Raw genomic sequence first — 14259 nt, forward strand, 5'->3', positions numbered from 1 at the left:
AAGATATTGGCACAAACAGTGTCGCTTACGTCTTCATTTTTATCGTTTGTAAGCGTCATGTCTCGTGTTAGTTGCGGGTTTATGATTTCCCAGAATTTTCTAGGGTTAGATTTCAGAATTTCAGATAAATCATTGTGATAGAATGTCTGTTTCGCTTTCCTAATTTCAGCATAATAAGCATCTTCTGCAGCATAGTACTTGCCCCATGCGCACGCATTACCATAAAACTTCGCTACTCGGAAGAGGTGCTTTTATTTATTTTCAAGTGTTTTCAAACTTTTGGAAAACTATGGTTTATTTTTATTGGCAGTAAAGCTCACTGTGGGGATGAATTTATTAGTCAAGTCAGTTATCTTGTCCTTAAGCATTAGCCAGCTGTCATTGAGAGAACAGGAACCGAGATTGAGTTCGAAGTATGGTAGGAAATCTCGTAATTCACGATTAATTAATTCATAATTACCTTATCATACAAGTGAATCGTTTTGCGGAAAATGGGGCGTATTTTTGGGGTGTAGTTAAATATGGTATGAATGACTTTGTGATCGCTGATTTCACGTAAGTATGCAATAGATTTTCAGCTTTCGGGGCTATTTGTTAGTACCAGGTCTAAAATGTTTGAGGGTTCACTAGTGACGCGCGTTGGTTCGGTTACCTGTTGGATGAGGTTAAAGTTGAGGCAAACATCGACGGATTCTCTTGCTACAGTATTTCCCGAGGTTGGTGAAACCTGATTGAGCCAATTAATGGAGGGAAAGTTAAAATCCCCATAAAGCAGAATACGTGCGTTAGGGTGTTTATTAGTTAGCTGGGATAAGATTTCGTTAAGTTTGCGGGGGAAGTCTGGGTCAGTTCGAGGGGGCCTATAGCATACGCCAAGTATTATTGCTTCGGGAGGGGCACGGCATATTACCCATAATGATTCTAGTTGTGAAGATGTGTTGATTAGAGAGCATGATAGTTCTTTTTTAGTGGCGATGAGTATGCCTTTGCCACGTGCATTTTTACGATCGTGACGAAAGAATATGGTATTTATCCCGCACTAACTTTACAGTTAGTGCAGGAGTTTCAGATTAATTCCACCCTATTTTTTTAGCAATATATCTATAACATGTGGTACAAATAGTTTCTGTTAGTAACTTCACAAATGACAACACTATTATCAGCAAATCATGACGAAATTTAGATGATAGCAAGGAAGGGGAATTGGCAGTTAAAATGAGAAATAAGCTGGGCATAGCTGAGCACAAAGTAAGTTCATTTTTATGCGAAGCATTCGAGTACTAAACTTTGTTCGTTAGTGCCAAGGTCCAGATGACTTAATTTTAAAGTAAATGTTTATGACTGACCTTGTCAAATGTGTTAGAAAATTCTAAAATAATTCAGTCTATGAATCACTGCATCGAGAGAATGGTACAATTTATGAGTAAATAAGTGGAGTCTAACTTTGAAGCGAAGTTTTAAATCTATACTGCGTAGTGTTGTATGAAATGTAGGGCGATATAGACGTACTTAGCTGCTGAATAAGCTTTGTTAGAATATAATAATAGTAGTGGTATTACAACATATGTGCAAGTTAAAATGAGGAAAAATGATAATAATTTTTTTTAATCCCAGAAGAATAAAAGAAAATTTAAAAAAATTACAGCATATTCATGGAGTGATTGATGGTGAGTGGGGTGAAGCGTCCGTCCATGCATGCGTCTATGCGTCCGATCGCGTTCGAGAATGCAGATGACGCATGGGTAACACCGGTGAGACGCGTGCCAAAGGAGCCGAGCGCAAGCGTCTTTAACGTGCCCGCCACACTGCTTCGTTCATGCCCCACCAACGATCCACAACGTATGGTGACTATAAAGGAGACTGAGAGATCCGCTCGTTCTATGCATACCCAGGCACAGCCCCCCCCAGCAGCCAATCTGAGAGTAGGGGTACAGCGCCATCTAGTTATCTTTACCCAACTGCAGTTTCTATGTAATTCTTAAGAAATCGCTGTCTATTATACTGTTCGGCAAATACTGCCTTCTTTTCTTTGTTTTCTCTTCGGTTATGCGTGACGCTTGTACCATATCTAAGGACACAGTGAAAGATGAGGCATCAGTAACAAAAGGACTTATTTGGTTTGCATTCTTTTATGGTTTGGGGGAAGTATGAATATTTATAGCAACTTGATTTGAAAGTGTATTTATTAAGTGTTTGTGAGTGCCTGTAATCTGTTAACTTAAAACGACAGAAAAAAATTACTTTTGACGCGTCGATGTTTATGCCATTGTGAATTAATTGAAACATAATCTTTAGTCTTGCTATTTCTGCCCTACCTTGTAGTGTTAGTAGACCAGCTTTCGTTTGCAACTCAGTAGGATAATTCGTTAAATTACATTTGTTATAAATATACCTCATTGCCTTCCTGTGCACCCCCTTTTAATCCCCGCAATTAGTTACTTTGTATGCGAAAACCAAACAATACTATTAAAATCATGTTAGTAATATATTCATTTATTATTATTATCATTGCATTGATAACATTGCACTTGATTTGCAGTTTACTCATTAAATCTGTATTTCACTCTTACACTGTTCAAGGCAGTATTTATAATGTCCATACAGAGACCTACATATTTTAACTGCATTTAATGGACTCAGATATATCAGCCAGTCTTGTGGCACATCCTACAAGACAAGAACATTTTCGTCATTTCAGGACATCCCGGGGATGTTTTGGATTTTTCAAGGAGGTACGTATTAGGGAATGACTGATGCACGGCTACCTGTTTTTCATGCAACCTTACCTTATCTCCAAAAGATCAGGTGATGGCAGTATGAGGCAAAGCAGTTAGACCTTTTCAGAGTAGCTTTATGCCTTTCTATAAATTGCAGTGCCATGTCCTCCTCTGGCAGAGAGGTGCTAGGCAATAGGAGATAAGGGAGTGCCAGCCCCTTTAAACTTCGATGCAGCACACAGCAATATTTGGTTGTGCATATATGAAAAGGGGTCATGGTTCCTGGGCTGACGTTCGACAATGCGGTCTCGTGCATGAGGTTAGAAGTTCAAGCAAGATTAGAAGTTAAGCAACGTGGAATAGGTAGGCTTGCTTTAGGAGCTCACGAGAATACACCAAATCAGGGAGTACAAGGTGATATGGGATGGACATCATTTGAGGGCAGGGAAGCTAGTAGCAAGATAAAATTTGAGGAGTGATTGAGAAAAATGGGGGACCAGCGTTAGGCTAGGAAGGTTTTCAGCTACTTGTACATGAAGAATGTCGATACAAAATGGAGGAAGCGAACCAGGAAATTGACTGGTAAATACTTAGAAAACAGCAGGTGGCCAAACCAAAAAGAACTATCGGTTAAGAAAAAAGTGAAGGAAACTGAGACTGACATGTGGAGAATGGGCATGATTAAGAAGTCCGCACTAGAGATCTATCGAACTTTTAATCAGGAAATTGCCAAAGAGAGGATCTATGATAATACTCAGGGTAGTTCTCTACTGTTTGAGGCCAGGACGGGAGTATTGCGAACCAAGACATATCGGGCCAAATACGAAGGGGTAGACACAGTATGCAGTGCGTGTGCAGAGGAAGAAGAAACTGCCGAACACTTGATAATGTTCTGTAAAGGGCTTCACCCTATAGTTTAGGATGGTGGCGCAGAGTTTTTCAAAGCACTGGGGTTTAGGGACAGGGAGGGCAAAATAGACTTTAGGCGGGTAGACTTAACTAGAAAGAGGTTATCTGATTGGTGGCTAAAGTCAAGGCACGAGTGAAAATTAAACTCTTCACTGCAAAGTACCCGTCCAACTTTACTATTTAAAGGGAAAAAAAAGATAAATCTAGTGATTAGTTCCCTAAGTATTACGGCGAGGTGGCGTTAGCCACCGCCCGATCTAAAGGGTACAGCCACATACATTCATCCATCTATTCATTGCGAATACAAAAGGTAAGCGTGGGGTGTGCAAGATGCCTATTCAAACACCGTCGAAGCCTCAGAGAAGGCATTGTTATCTACCCCAAGATTTCCGCCTTCGTGGTCGTTTGAAGCAAAGACATAAGCAAATTTTCGCTCAACTACACATCTCCCAACAACACGCCAATAACTGGTCTGCCAATACCTTTCGCTGGTGTTTTTGGTCTGTCATGCTACACTACGACGACATGCTGTCTTCTTTATCAGAAGCATCATTGAGTGTCTTGCACTCGCGTTTTATATCCTGAGTTTTCCCAAGATTCTTTGCAAGGAACAACAATTGAATCCAGGACACTCCAATCATATCGTCTTCGTCTCCGGCCCCAAAGAGGGAAAGTCCAACACCGCTTCCCTCTCAACCTAGGAAAGGGGAAGAGGCACGCCCAGTTCGTCACATGGTGAGAGTGAGTGAGAACAACTTTAGTATGGTCCAGTGCAGACGCTGAGGTTGCCACGCGTCACCCGGCGACTCCCACGTGGGGACCGGCAAGACTAGCCTGACGGCCCTGTCGCGGGCACACTGGACGGCCAGGATTCGGTCCTGAAGTTCTGGGCTGTGCAGAAGCGCATCCCACTCGGGTTTGCTATAAGTCGGTCCAAGCGACCCGCACTCCCAGAGCATGTGTGCTAACGTAGCGGTCTGCCCGCAGGCGGCATCGAGGAGTTTGTGAGGATAAATTGCATTCAGGTATGCTAACGACGGGTACGAATGGGTTTGAAGTGAGCGCAACGAGACGGCCTGTGCTCTATTGATTTTTGAATGTGGCATTGGGAATGCCCGCCTAGCCATGTAGTAATACTTGGTAATCTCGTTGTGTGTAGTAGGTGTGTCTTTATGTCCCACGTCGTCGGCACTGGAGTTGTCGCCCAGGTCTAGAGCAGCGCGGTCAGTGAGTGTGCGCGCTGCTGTGTGGGCCGACTCGTTCGGGTTCAGTGCAACGCCGTTTACGGAGCCGACATGCGCTGGGAACCAATGTATGGTGTGAGGGTCAATCGTATCGCTGGTGGAGCTGTTCAAGATCCTGGCTGCCTGTGTTGATATGCGGCCCTTTTGAAAGGCTCTGACTGCAGATTTGGAGTCGCTGTACACCTCTTCGCCCCGAACATTTAGCAGAGCGAGTGCGATGGCCACTAGTTTGGCCACCTGGGGATTCGTTGTGCATACCGTGGCGCAGTTCGTAGTCGAGCCCGTCTGGTCCACGACCACCGCTGCGAACTTTTTGCCGTCTCGATATGCTGCAGCGTCAACGAAAAAATGCAGCGAAACTTGCATTTACGCCACCTTTTCCTAGTTGCTTCAGTAGAGCCGTCGTCCTTGCCCAACGACGTCCCTCACTGTGTACAGGGTGAGTGTTGCGGGGTATTGGGGTAACAATGACGTTTTCCTGTATATGTTTTGATATACGCACGTTATTTGTTTCTAGCTCCATTGGGTTAAAACCTAGCTCGCCAAGTATGCGCCGACCAGCCGTCGTAGTGGACAAGCGAGCCAGCTGCGAGCGTTGCTGCGCTACCGCTATCTCGGCAGCAGAGTTGTGCACACCGAGCGCGAGCAAGTTCTCGGTGTGTGTGCGTACGGGAAGCCCCAGTGCTTTCTTGACGCTCTTTCTGATAATCACGTCGAGCTTGTCCCACTCCGACCTAAGCCAGTTGTGCATGGCAACGGTGTAGATAAAGTGGCAGAGCACAAACGCATTGATGAGCCTTAACAAATTGTCTTCCTTAAGGCCTCTGTATCTCCCGGAGACTCTTTTGACGAGTCGAAAAGCGTTGTCAGTCTTGGCGACAATCTTGCGCAGAGCAGTGCCGTTGCCACCCTTCGCTTCAATAAACATGCAGAGGATCCGGATGGTGTCTACCCTCGGGATTTTCTCACCGTCACTCGTGTAAATGTGTATATCACTTTCTTCGATGGGTTTCCATCCCTTAGGTCGGCCACTTCATTTTTTTCTGTAGATCACGAGCTCCGACTTGGCGGGTGAGCATCTGAGTCCCGTTTGGCGCAAGTATGATTTCACCTCGGCGACTGCTTCTTGAAGGGCATCTTGCACCCGGCCTTCGCTGCCGCCAACGCACCAGATTGTGATGTCGGCGGCGTAGATGGTATGCTTGATGCCGTCCACGCTAGCCGGCCTTTTCGACAGTCCGATCATGCAGAGATTGAACAGCACCGCAGAAATCACGTACCCCTGGGGCGTGTCTCGATGTACGAGTGGTACGTCGTCAGAGAAGAAGTTCCCGATGCGCAGCCTCGCTTTTCTTCCAGACAAGAAGGACTTGATGTAGTTGTACAGCCTGGGTCCAAGCTCGAATTTCGCCACAGTCTCCAAGATGAATTCGTGCTTGATGTTTTCAAAGGCCTTTTCTAGGTCTAGGCCAAGAAGAGCCTTTGTATCTCTAGAGTATTCATCAAGGACTTGGTGCTTAATGAGCAGCATTGCATCCTACGTTGAAAGGCCGATACGAAACCCAATCATATTGTGCGTATAAATCTCATTTCTTTCCAGGTAGTCGTTAAGTCTGTTGAGAATTGCGTGCTCTGCCACCTTGCCCACGCACGACGTGAGCGAAATGGGGCGAAGATTCTCAACGCTAGGAGACTTTACTGGCTTGGGAATCAGTACGGTGTCAGCTAGCTTCCATTCCTCAGGAACACTTCCCGTTTTCATTTTTTCATGCTTCATTGATGAAACCAGTTAGACGTTCTATGGATGCGTCGTCGAGGTTTCTGAGGGCTCTGTTCGTGATCCCGTCTGGCCCTGGTGCCGACTTGCGATTGAGCATTTGTATCACTCTCCTGATTTCAGCCTCTGAAAAGTCTTCGTCTAGTTCAGGTAGAGGAGGACCGCCATACTCTGGGAACACGCCGTCTTCGTCCTCTCGTTCGACCGGCAGGTACTTGGAATCTAATCGGGTAACGAGTTCGTCAACCCCCTGTTCTTTGGTGGCTTCGTGAAGGGCACGGGCTAAAGTGTGTCTCTGGTTGGCTCTAGTGCTGTGCTCGTCCAGGAGGTGCTTCAGAAGGTGCCAGGACTTGCCATTTCTGATTTGACCGTCGACGGACTCGCACAACTCGTCCCACTGCTGTTTGCACAGTGTGTCGCAATGTTGTTCGATTTCTTTGTTCAACTTTGATATTCTTTGTCGCAGCCTACGGTTGTGCCTCTGCTTCTTCCATCGAGAAAATAGAGCTGTCTTGGCTTCGAGCAGGTGGGCAAACCTACTGTCCATCTTCTTCACATTTAAATCTGTCTTTATCTTCTTGGTGGCAGCGGTGGTATCTCTGCGGATGCTTTCGCACCATTCCTCGAAATTGTCAGGAGCACTGGCCCTTGTACCTCGAATGCTGCGAAAAAGATCCCAGTCAACCATCGTGAACTCTCGGACTCTGCTACGGTCCACTATAATAGAAGTTTGCAGAACGTAGTGGTCGCTGCCAAAATCCATGGCGGTGTTGGCCCATGTAGTCTTTTCGACATTCTTGATGAAAGCGAGGTCTGGCGACTTGTCTCTGGTCGCAGAGTTGCCTATCCGCGTAGGAAAAGCCTTATCAGTGATTAAGGTAACGTCTAGTTCCGTGGCGTCCTGCCAGAGGTCGCGACCTTTTCTCGTCTCATGCACGTATCTCCATAAGCCATGTGGGGCATTGAAGTCACCGACTATGACAAGGGGCCGAGGACCGGCTAATTCAACTGCCCTCTCGAGCAACGTCTTGAACTGCTGGTGCCTGTGCCTGGGGTTACTGTAGACATTCAAAACAAAATCCGCTGATTGCGCAGTGGTGTGTGAAGTAGGATCTCTACCATTACATATTCGATATTGCATCTGGCCATCTGCAAGTTGTGGGCGACGTGCGTCAGCTTTTTACTTATAAGTGTGCAGACACCTCGAGACACCTCGTCCTCCATACTGGCCAGGGACTGCCCGGTAACCAGAAAGGGACGCTGCAGAGGCTAAAGTCTCTTGAAGTGCTATAATTTGAGGTTTCTTCGTTATTGTTCTAAAGTACTGCTGCAGAAGTGCTCTTTTACCAGCGTACCCCCTGCAGTTCCACTGCCAAATACAGACAGTGTCTTTATCGTTATCCATTATGGATTCTACTTTGATCACCGCCCTGGGGGGTCAGTGTGGCTCGAAAAATCTGTTCATCTTCATAATTAGCTCCTCGGCTCTCGACGTGTACGGGAATGGCGGTTTCCACGTTGCCAGGCGACGCACCCTGTGGCGCAGATTTAGGCAGTTTGGCGTGAATTTCTAGCGCAATGATGCGCTCGTTCATTGCCCTAAGCCCCTCTGCTGGGTCACTGAGTGCAGCCTGCATCTGCCTAACACTCTTCGTGAGGCTAGCTACACTCCCTGCCACCATCTTAATGTTCTCTGTAATTGTAACCAGCGTTTGCTTAATCTCCTCGACTTGAGATTATGTATAAGGGCTGCAGCGCGAGCACGAATGTGCTAGAAGAAATAGACAAAGTCGAGGTACGGAAGGCAAAAGAGGACAACACGAGCGCTGCTCAGACCGGATGATCTTGCACATCCTTTTTGCGTGTCCCCTGGATGGAGCTAAAATCCCGCACAAATCCTCTTTTGCCTTCCGTACCTCGACTTTGTCTATTTCTTCTAGCACATTCGTGCTCGCGCTGCAGCCCTTATTACTATGAATTCAAACCAACTAGCCCAAATCGCCATTCTTCTTGAGATTATGTGTTCTTAAGCTTGCTTACTACCGCCCTGCGTTTGGTTGCCATGGGCCTATCACCAATAGGAGCCGGAACCGGCGTATCGGTGGTTTCGCCTTCAGTTTTGCTGTGCATCGTGCTCAGCATTTTTTTAAACTCCGCCATTTCATTTGCCATTTTAGTAAGCGTATCCTTAAGCTCGGTGTTTTCCTTTTTCAGTCGTAATATCTCCGCGTCTCTAGCATGCTCTGGGGACGGGTCGCATTGCATGGGTTGCTCGCCGTCATTACTACGAACCCTGTTGGCCCAGGTTAGGTTTGACTTGCCCCTGCTGTGGTCCTCGGTGGCGTGGACTGCTCCGGCCAGCTGGAGTCTCCGTGCGTGCTCGCAGTCTGTCCTGGGCGAGGGGTCCGGTCTGGTGCTCGGTGCATCAGTGTTTCCCTGGCCAGGTCCGAGACCGGATCCGGAACGGGCACCGGAGCTGGGACGTGGTCTGGTGCCACCCCTGGATTGGGACCGTGTCCTGGACATAGAGCGGGCCCCGGATCTCGAACGGGATCCGAGACGCAATCTGGACGTGGCGTGGCGTCCCCGCGAACACGGACTGAACCCCAGTACTTTCAAAATGTTTACGGTCGTTTCTTAAACCCACGCATAAAAAAAGGAAAAGAAAACCTTCGGTGTAACGAATGGGCATTCCGGAGTGGAGTACCTGGAAGGATTATTTCTACTGTTCTCGCATCCCCCCCCCCCCCCCCCGCGCAAACACGAGGACCGGGCCAACGTTACTAGAACCAACGTTACTAGAACCAGGTCAGTTTAGGAGCTCCCCGTAGGCGCGCGCTCTCTGAAGTGGCCGTGGTGGCCTACGCGAGAACTAGTGGCGCTGCTGTGCCATTTTGCTTCAAGCCGCGCGCGTCGTCTGCTGCAGCGCGAGTGATTCGTATTCTCGTCGCAGCTCTCGTCAGTCGTGATAACCGAGATTCGCCATTGACACTTGAGCGGTAAACTCAACTACTTCAAAAACAAAAATTTGTAAACATCTGTTTCATAATCACCACTAAAGGTCAGGAGCCTTTCCAATCGGGAAAGTAATTATTATTTATTTTGTTACTTATTTATTTACAAACAATGCCCGGAACGCTGTTTTAGGGCGGAATCGGCTGTGCCCGAGAAGCTTGTGTTGGGCGCTAGTTTGCAATACATTATTAAAATAGAGTGCTCGAAACACAAGACGCCAGAATAGAAGTACACAGGACGAGTTGTTAGTATGCGATCGTCCTTCTATATTGGTGGCTCATCTTAAGCGTAGTTTATTTTGTAATCAGCTGTGCATCTTTCACGTTCTTTCCAGTGTTCGTCGGCCTGCCAAATTTCCCAGCCAAATGTCCACTGCGCTATAATGAAAGCACTTTTTAGAAATACAGTTTGCTCAAGGTGGCATTTTTTATATAGTGTAGTTATCAGCCATCTTTCTCGCAAAAGAATTCTCTCGTGAGGGCATTAAAAATTGTAGTTATCATGCCAACTCTCGCGCGAAAGATGGCTAAAGTATTAGCCATTTTTCTCGAATAATTTCGCTGGGTTATTGCCGAACACTCGTTACATTAGTGATGTCATAAAGGAAAGCCTTAGCAAATGAGGAAGCTCAGCAAGGGTATTTTCGATTCCCTCATTCGAAACTGCGGAAAGCTTTCGCTCAAGAGCCAGGATCTCCTTATGTTTCTTCCTTTTTGAGGCAGCCGCACGGGCAAACCTCTTCGAGAGGTTGCGGACCTTTTGTTTTCTGGTTTTCACCACCTTTGAAGGCTTTCTGGCTAGCAGTGGCCTCCGTAGGACAGGCAGAGAAAACTAGTAGGCCGCTTTGTAAACACTGTACAGTGTTTACGATGAACACTAATAGTTGTGGGCACAATCTAGAGCTACCACCTCGTTCCACAATAACAGTTTTTTTGTAGTAGCAGCTCTTGGTGCAAGATTTCTGCAGTAGAAAAACACCGCACGTCATGCCTGACCCGGCATCATTGATTAATTTTTGGCTCCTGCACGCGGAAGGCAACGAGAAGTTCATCGCTTCATTGAGCGCGAACGGTGTAGTTGACAAGACGTCTGATCTGCCCGGAGATGCGTCGTCGCTAAAATCACTCGACCGACTCCATGACCATAACTTCCCTATTTCATTTTCTGGCATGAGCTCATCCCTAGCACGTGTGTGTGTGTGTGTGTGTGTGTGTGTGTGTGTGTGTGTGTGTGTGTGTGTGTGTGTGTGTGTGTGTGTGTGTGTGTGTGTGTGACCTGCTTGTTCTTGTCGTCACATGTGCCTTCGATATGCACTCTGGCAGACCGGGAAAAAAGCGAGGTAATGTCTTTGGCACTAGCGCCCATTTTCCTCGAGGTGGAAGTATTTCATTTCCCATTTATAATGTACTTATGATATTTGACATTATCGTCCGCCTCAAAATGTTACTCACATATAGCGGACTTGTGAGTCAGCCGCCCATCCTCATGGCACAGCATCTGTGCCCATTTTTAACGCGACAGCGTTAAAGAGTTCGTTTCGCAGAAATTCTCGCGTCGGCGTCGGTTTCGTTGGTTGTGAGCGAAAAATAATCATCTTGGGCGCGACTGGAAAATTGAGCAAGATGCAAATATAAAAAGTTCTGGGTCTGAGTGGGGGTCGAACCTGGGCAGTTTGCGGGGAGAGCGGGAGTTCTACTACACAGGCACGCGCGTGCTTTTTAGAACCTTTTTATTGAGAAATAAATCAATACATATTCATCAAAACCATTTTGGTCTACTGGCACTACTTTGACGGTTTAAGAACGGTTAACTTTCACCAATTCATCAAAGACATGCATACGATTTTGAGGCTATATAAACGTTCGATCTATCTTGCGCACATATTATGCATTCAATGAAGTTTCCCGTGCCGATTTTGCTTTAGGATCCATGTGGCTCACGGCCACGCGCTTTATCCAGAGACTGTAAAGGCCCAGTAATCGCGTCATATTGTATGGAACATCACCCTCATTCTGTATTGAAATATAACGTATGCCATGAGGTGTTATCGGCAGATATTTCTTCAGGGTATTTTGTACCGCACCCCAAAAGAATATCGGATCCCAGCACTCACTCACAGCATGTCCAACCGTTTCCGGCTCGTTACACAGAGTGCAATTTGTGTCCATGCCAGACATAACCAGGAGGTAGCACACCGGGCCCATGCCCCCCCCCCCCCCCCCGGAAATGTTTTTAGCGATAGCATAAAGAATAACAAATGACCATTTCAAGGAAGTGCCTTGCCCGAAACGAAGCAGGTGCCCCCCGCCCAATTCCCCCTCGAAAAAAATTTCTGGCTACGCTTTGCTTGACTCGAGTAGATGCGCTGGAAGCAACAGTACCTTCAACCAGTAGTGGGGCACAACCCAACATATCAGCCTCCAAACACTCCTCCTTGAAGGACGCGCTTCTTCATCATTACGTAAATAAGATGAAATAACAATACCCAATTACGCAACATACACGCGATACCCCCCCTCCCCCCCCTCACTCTGCGACGCACTTACTCGACTTCTTTCCGCGGGAACATGCGGGTGGCTTTTTTTAACCTCATCGCGATCCCAGGGTGGCTCAAAGAAATGATTATCAATGTCATTTCCGTAGCCGCTTTTGCGGCCCGGGGCACAACAATAAGGCATTGTTTATTGGCGCTCTTGTCACATGTTAGAACTCTTTCGTAAGGAACGACAGTTCACTAAATAATGGCGCGAAGAAGCAACCGAGCGCCGAAAGCGTGTTGTCATAGAGAAAGAAAAAGACAAGAGAGGACACTCCGCAAAACCTGGCCTTAGGAATTGCGTCACGACTACGTAACGAACTAGTGCTCTCATCAAACGTCAAAGGACGCAAGCGCGAAAAAACAGTTATAATCAATGCAACGAAATTGTTTTTACAAAATAATAATTATACGCCCAAATCTGGTATGTTTTTTATCCATAAAAACAAAAAGGCAGCGTCTCCTGCGCCGCGCGGCGCAGCAGCCAGCCCCACACAAAAGTGGCCTCTGCACCGCACGGAAGTGACGTCACTTTAAAATTATTACTTAAAGGTAGCTAAATGTGTAAATTATTCGTGTTTAATGCGCCAAACCTACAAAAATTTTACAAAGCAAGTGTTTAACGAGTCAATTTGCCCAGGTTTGTCATTTAAATACATATTAAAGTACATTAATTACAGGGAGCGCCATGGGCGCTGCGGCTGCGAAAGGTAAACACTGCGAGATGGTAGCCGCGTGCGATGTGTTAGGTGGTGAAAACTCCGATGAAATCGTGGCCATGGCCTAGGCTACTCCCAAGGATGACTGGAGTGTCGTCGCTGCTTCATGTGATTGCTGTATACTTAGTTGAACCTGGTGGTTGGAGCTAGCGTGGCGTCCACCGCGCCGCAGCTTCATCTGAGTGTGTGCGCCATGAAGTTTCTCAGTATGATGTGACTGATTTGTGGGGTTTAACGTCCCAAAACCACGCTATGATTATGAGAGACGCCGTAGTGGAGGGCTCCGGAAATTTCGACCACCTGGGGTTCTTTAACGTGCGCCCAAATCTGAGCACACGGGCCTACAACATTTCCGCCTCCATCGGAAATGCAGCCGCCGCAGCCGGGAATCGAACCCGCGACCTGCGGGTCAGCAGCCGAGTACCTTAGCCACTAGACCACCGCGGCGGGGCCAGTATGATGTGCGGATTACAGTTGTTGGACGTACTGCATTTTCTAGATTGCAATGCCAAGCGTGGTGTTGTCAAAGGTGAAAGTGTTTTTGCTGCCGAGTTTTGCTTGTCGCGAAGGACAAGGTCGACGATGAAATAAATGCTTTCGCACAGTTCACGTGTGACTGACCGGACGCACATGCATGAAACCCCAGTGCGTCGGCGAAGTGTTCATGCGATGGATGGAAACAACTTTATTATATCGTTCTTACTAAGCCTGTGATCTCCGAAGGCCAGAGCTAATGCATTGCCGTCTGTTTTGTCAAGCGCGAACACGTACGGCCATTCTCATCCGTTGCTACGTGAATGCTTTCGTGCTGTCACAGGCCGCGCGTGTTATTGAGCAAGGCAGACAAGCTGTTTTTTAGTTAGATGGGTTAACGCCGTCGGCACTTGCCCTTGGGCATTGTTTATCAAGTGCTGATCGCCTAGAACATTGCGGTGACACGTCAGTATTTTTAAAGAAAGCGGCCTGCCGGTTACCTCGTCAGGTGATGGTACACTGAGCGACATAAAAAAAGTTGCACGAGACTACGTTGCAGTGCACCTTTCTGTCATCAAAACTTTGATAAACCGTGGAAATCAACATTCCTGACACCTGTGCCGAAGAAACCAATGCAGCTAGCTGCATTCGAGTTTTTTGTGTCTTTTTGCATCTCGCCGATTAAGAGCACTGATTCGCAAAACACTTTATCATAACAAATATAGTCAATCCTGCAAGAGTCATCGGATATTCAATATTAAAGGGTCTGTGGACGGGACCACCAGCAGCAGCAAGTCGGGCTGATGAGGAGGCGCAAATGTTAAAATACATGCGTGAAGAAAAAAAAAGAAAAACTACGAAAGATGAA

General features: G+C 46.9%; 2 protein-coding genes across 5 annotated transcripts in view; one reads left to right on the forward strand and one right to left on the reverse strand.

Annotated features, from left to right (window-relative positions):
- LOC119160759 (uncharacterized) overlaps positions 1-9173 on the reverse strand; it is a 48351-nt gene extending 39178 nt beyond the window's left edge. For both annotated transcript variants that reach the window (XM_075880985.1, XM_075880984.1), the window contains exon 1: positions 8940-9173. In XM_075880985.1, coding sequence (XP_075737100.1) covers positions 8940-9173 — 234 coding nt within the window. The remainder of the gene's footprint in view (positions 1-8939) is intronic.
- The window catches only part of LOC142776738 (uncharacterized), a 54690-nt gene extending 41166 nt beyond the window's left edge, over positions 1-13524 (forward strand). For 2 of the 3 annotated variants that reach the window (XM_075880979.1, XM_075880981.1), the window contains exons 4-5: positions 2699-2732; positions 8953-13524. The gene's annotated coding sequence lies outside the window, so the exon portion shown is untranslated. The remainder of the gene's footprint in view (positions 1-2698; positions 2733-8952) is intronic. The other variant, XM_075880980.1, reaches the window with a different exon arrangement.
- The last annotated feature ends 735 nt before the right edge of the window (positions 13525-14259 follow it).

The sequence above is a fragment of the Rhipicephalus microplus genome, chromosome X, assembly GCF_043290135.1.
Source record: "Rhipicephalus microplus isolate Deutch F79 chromosome X, USDA_Rmic, whole genome shotgun sequence".
NCBI lineage: Eukaryota > Metazoa > Arthropoda > Arachnida > Ixodida > Ixodidae > Rhipicephalus > Rhipicephalus microplus.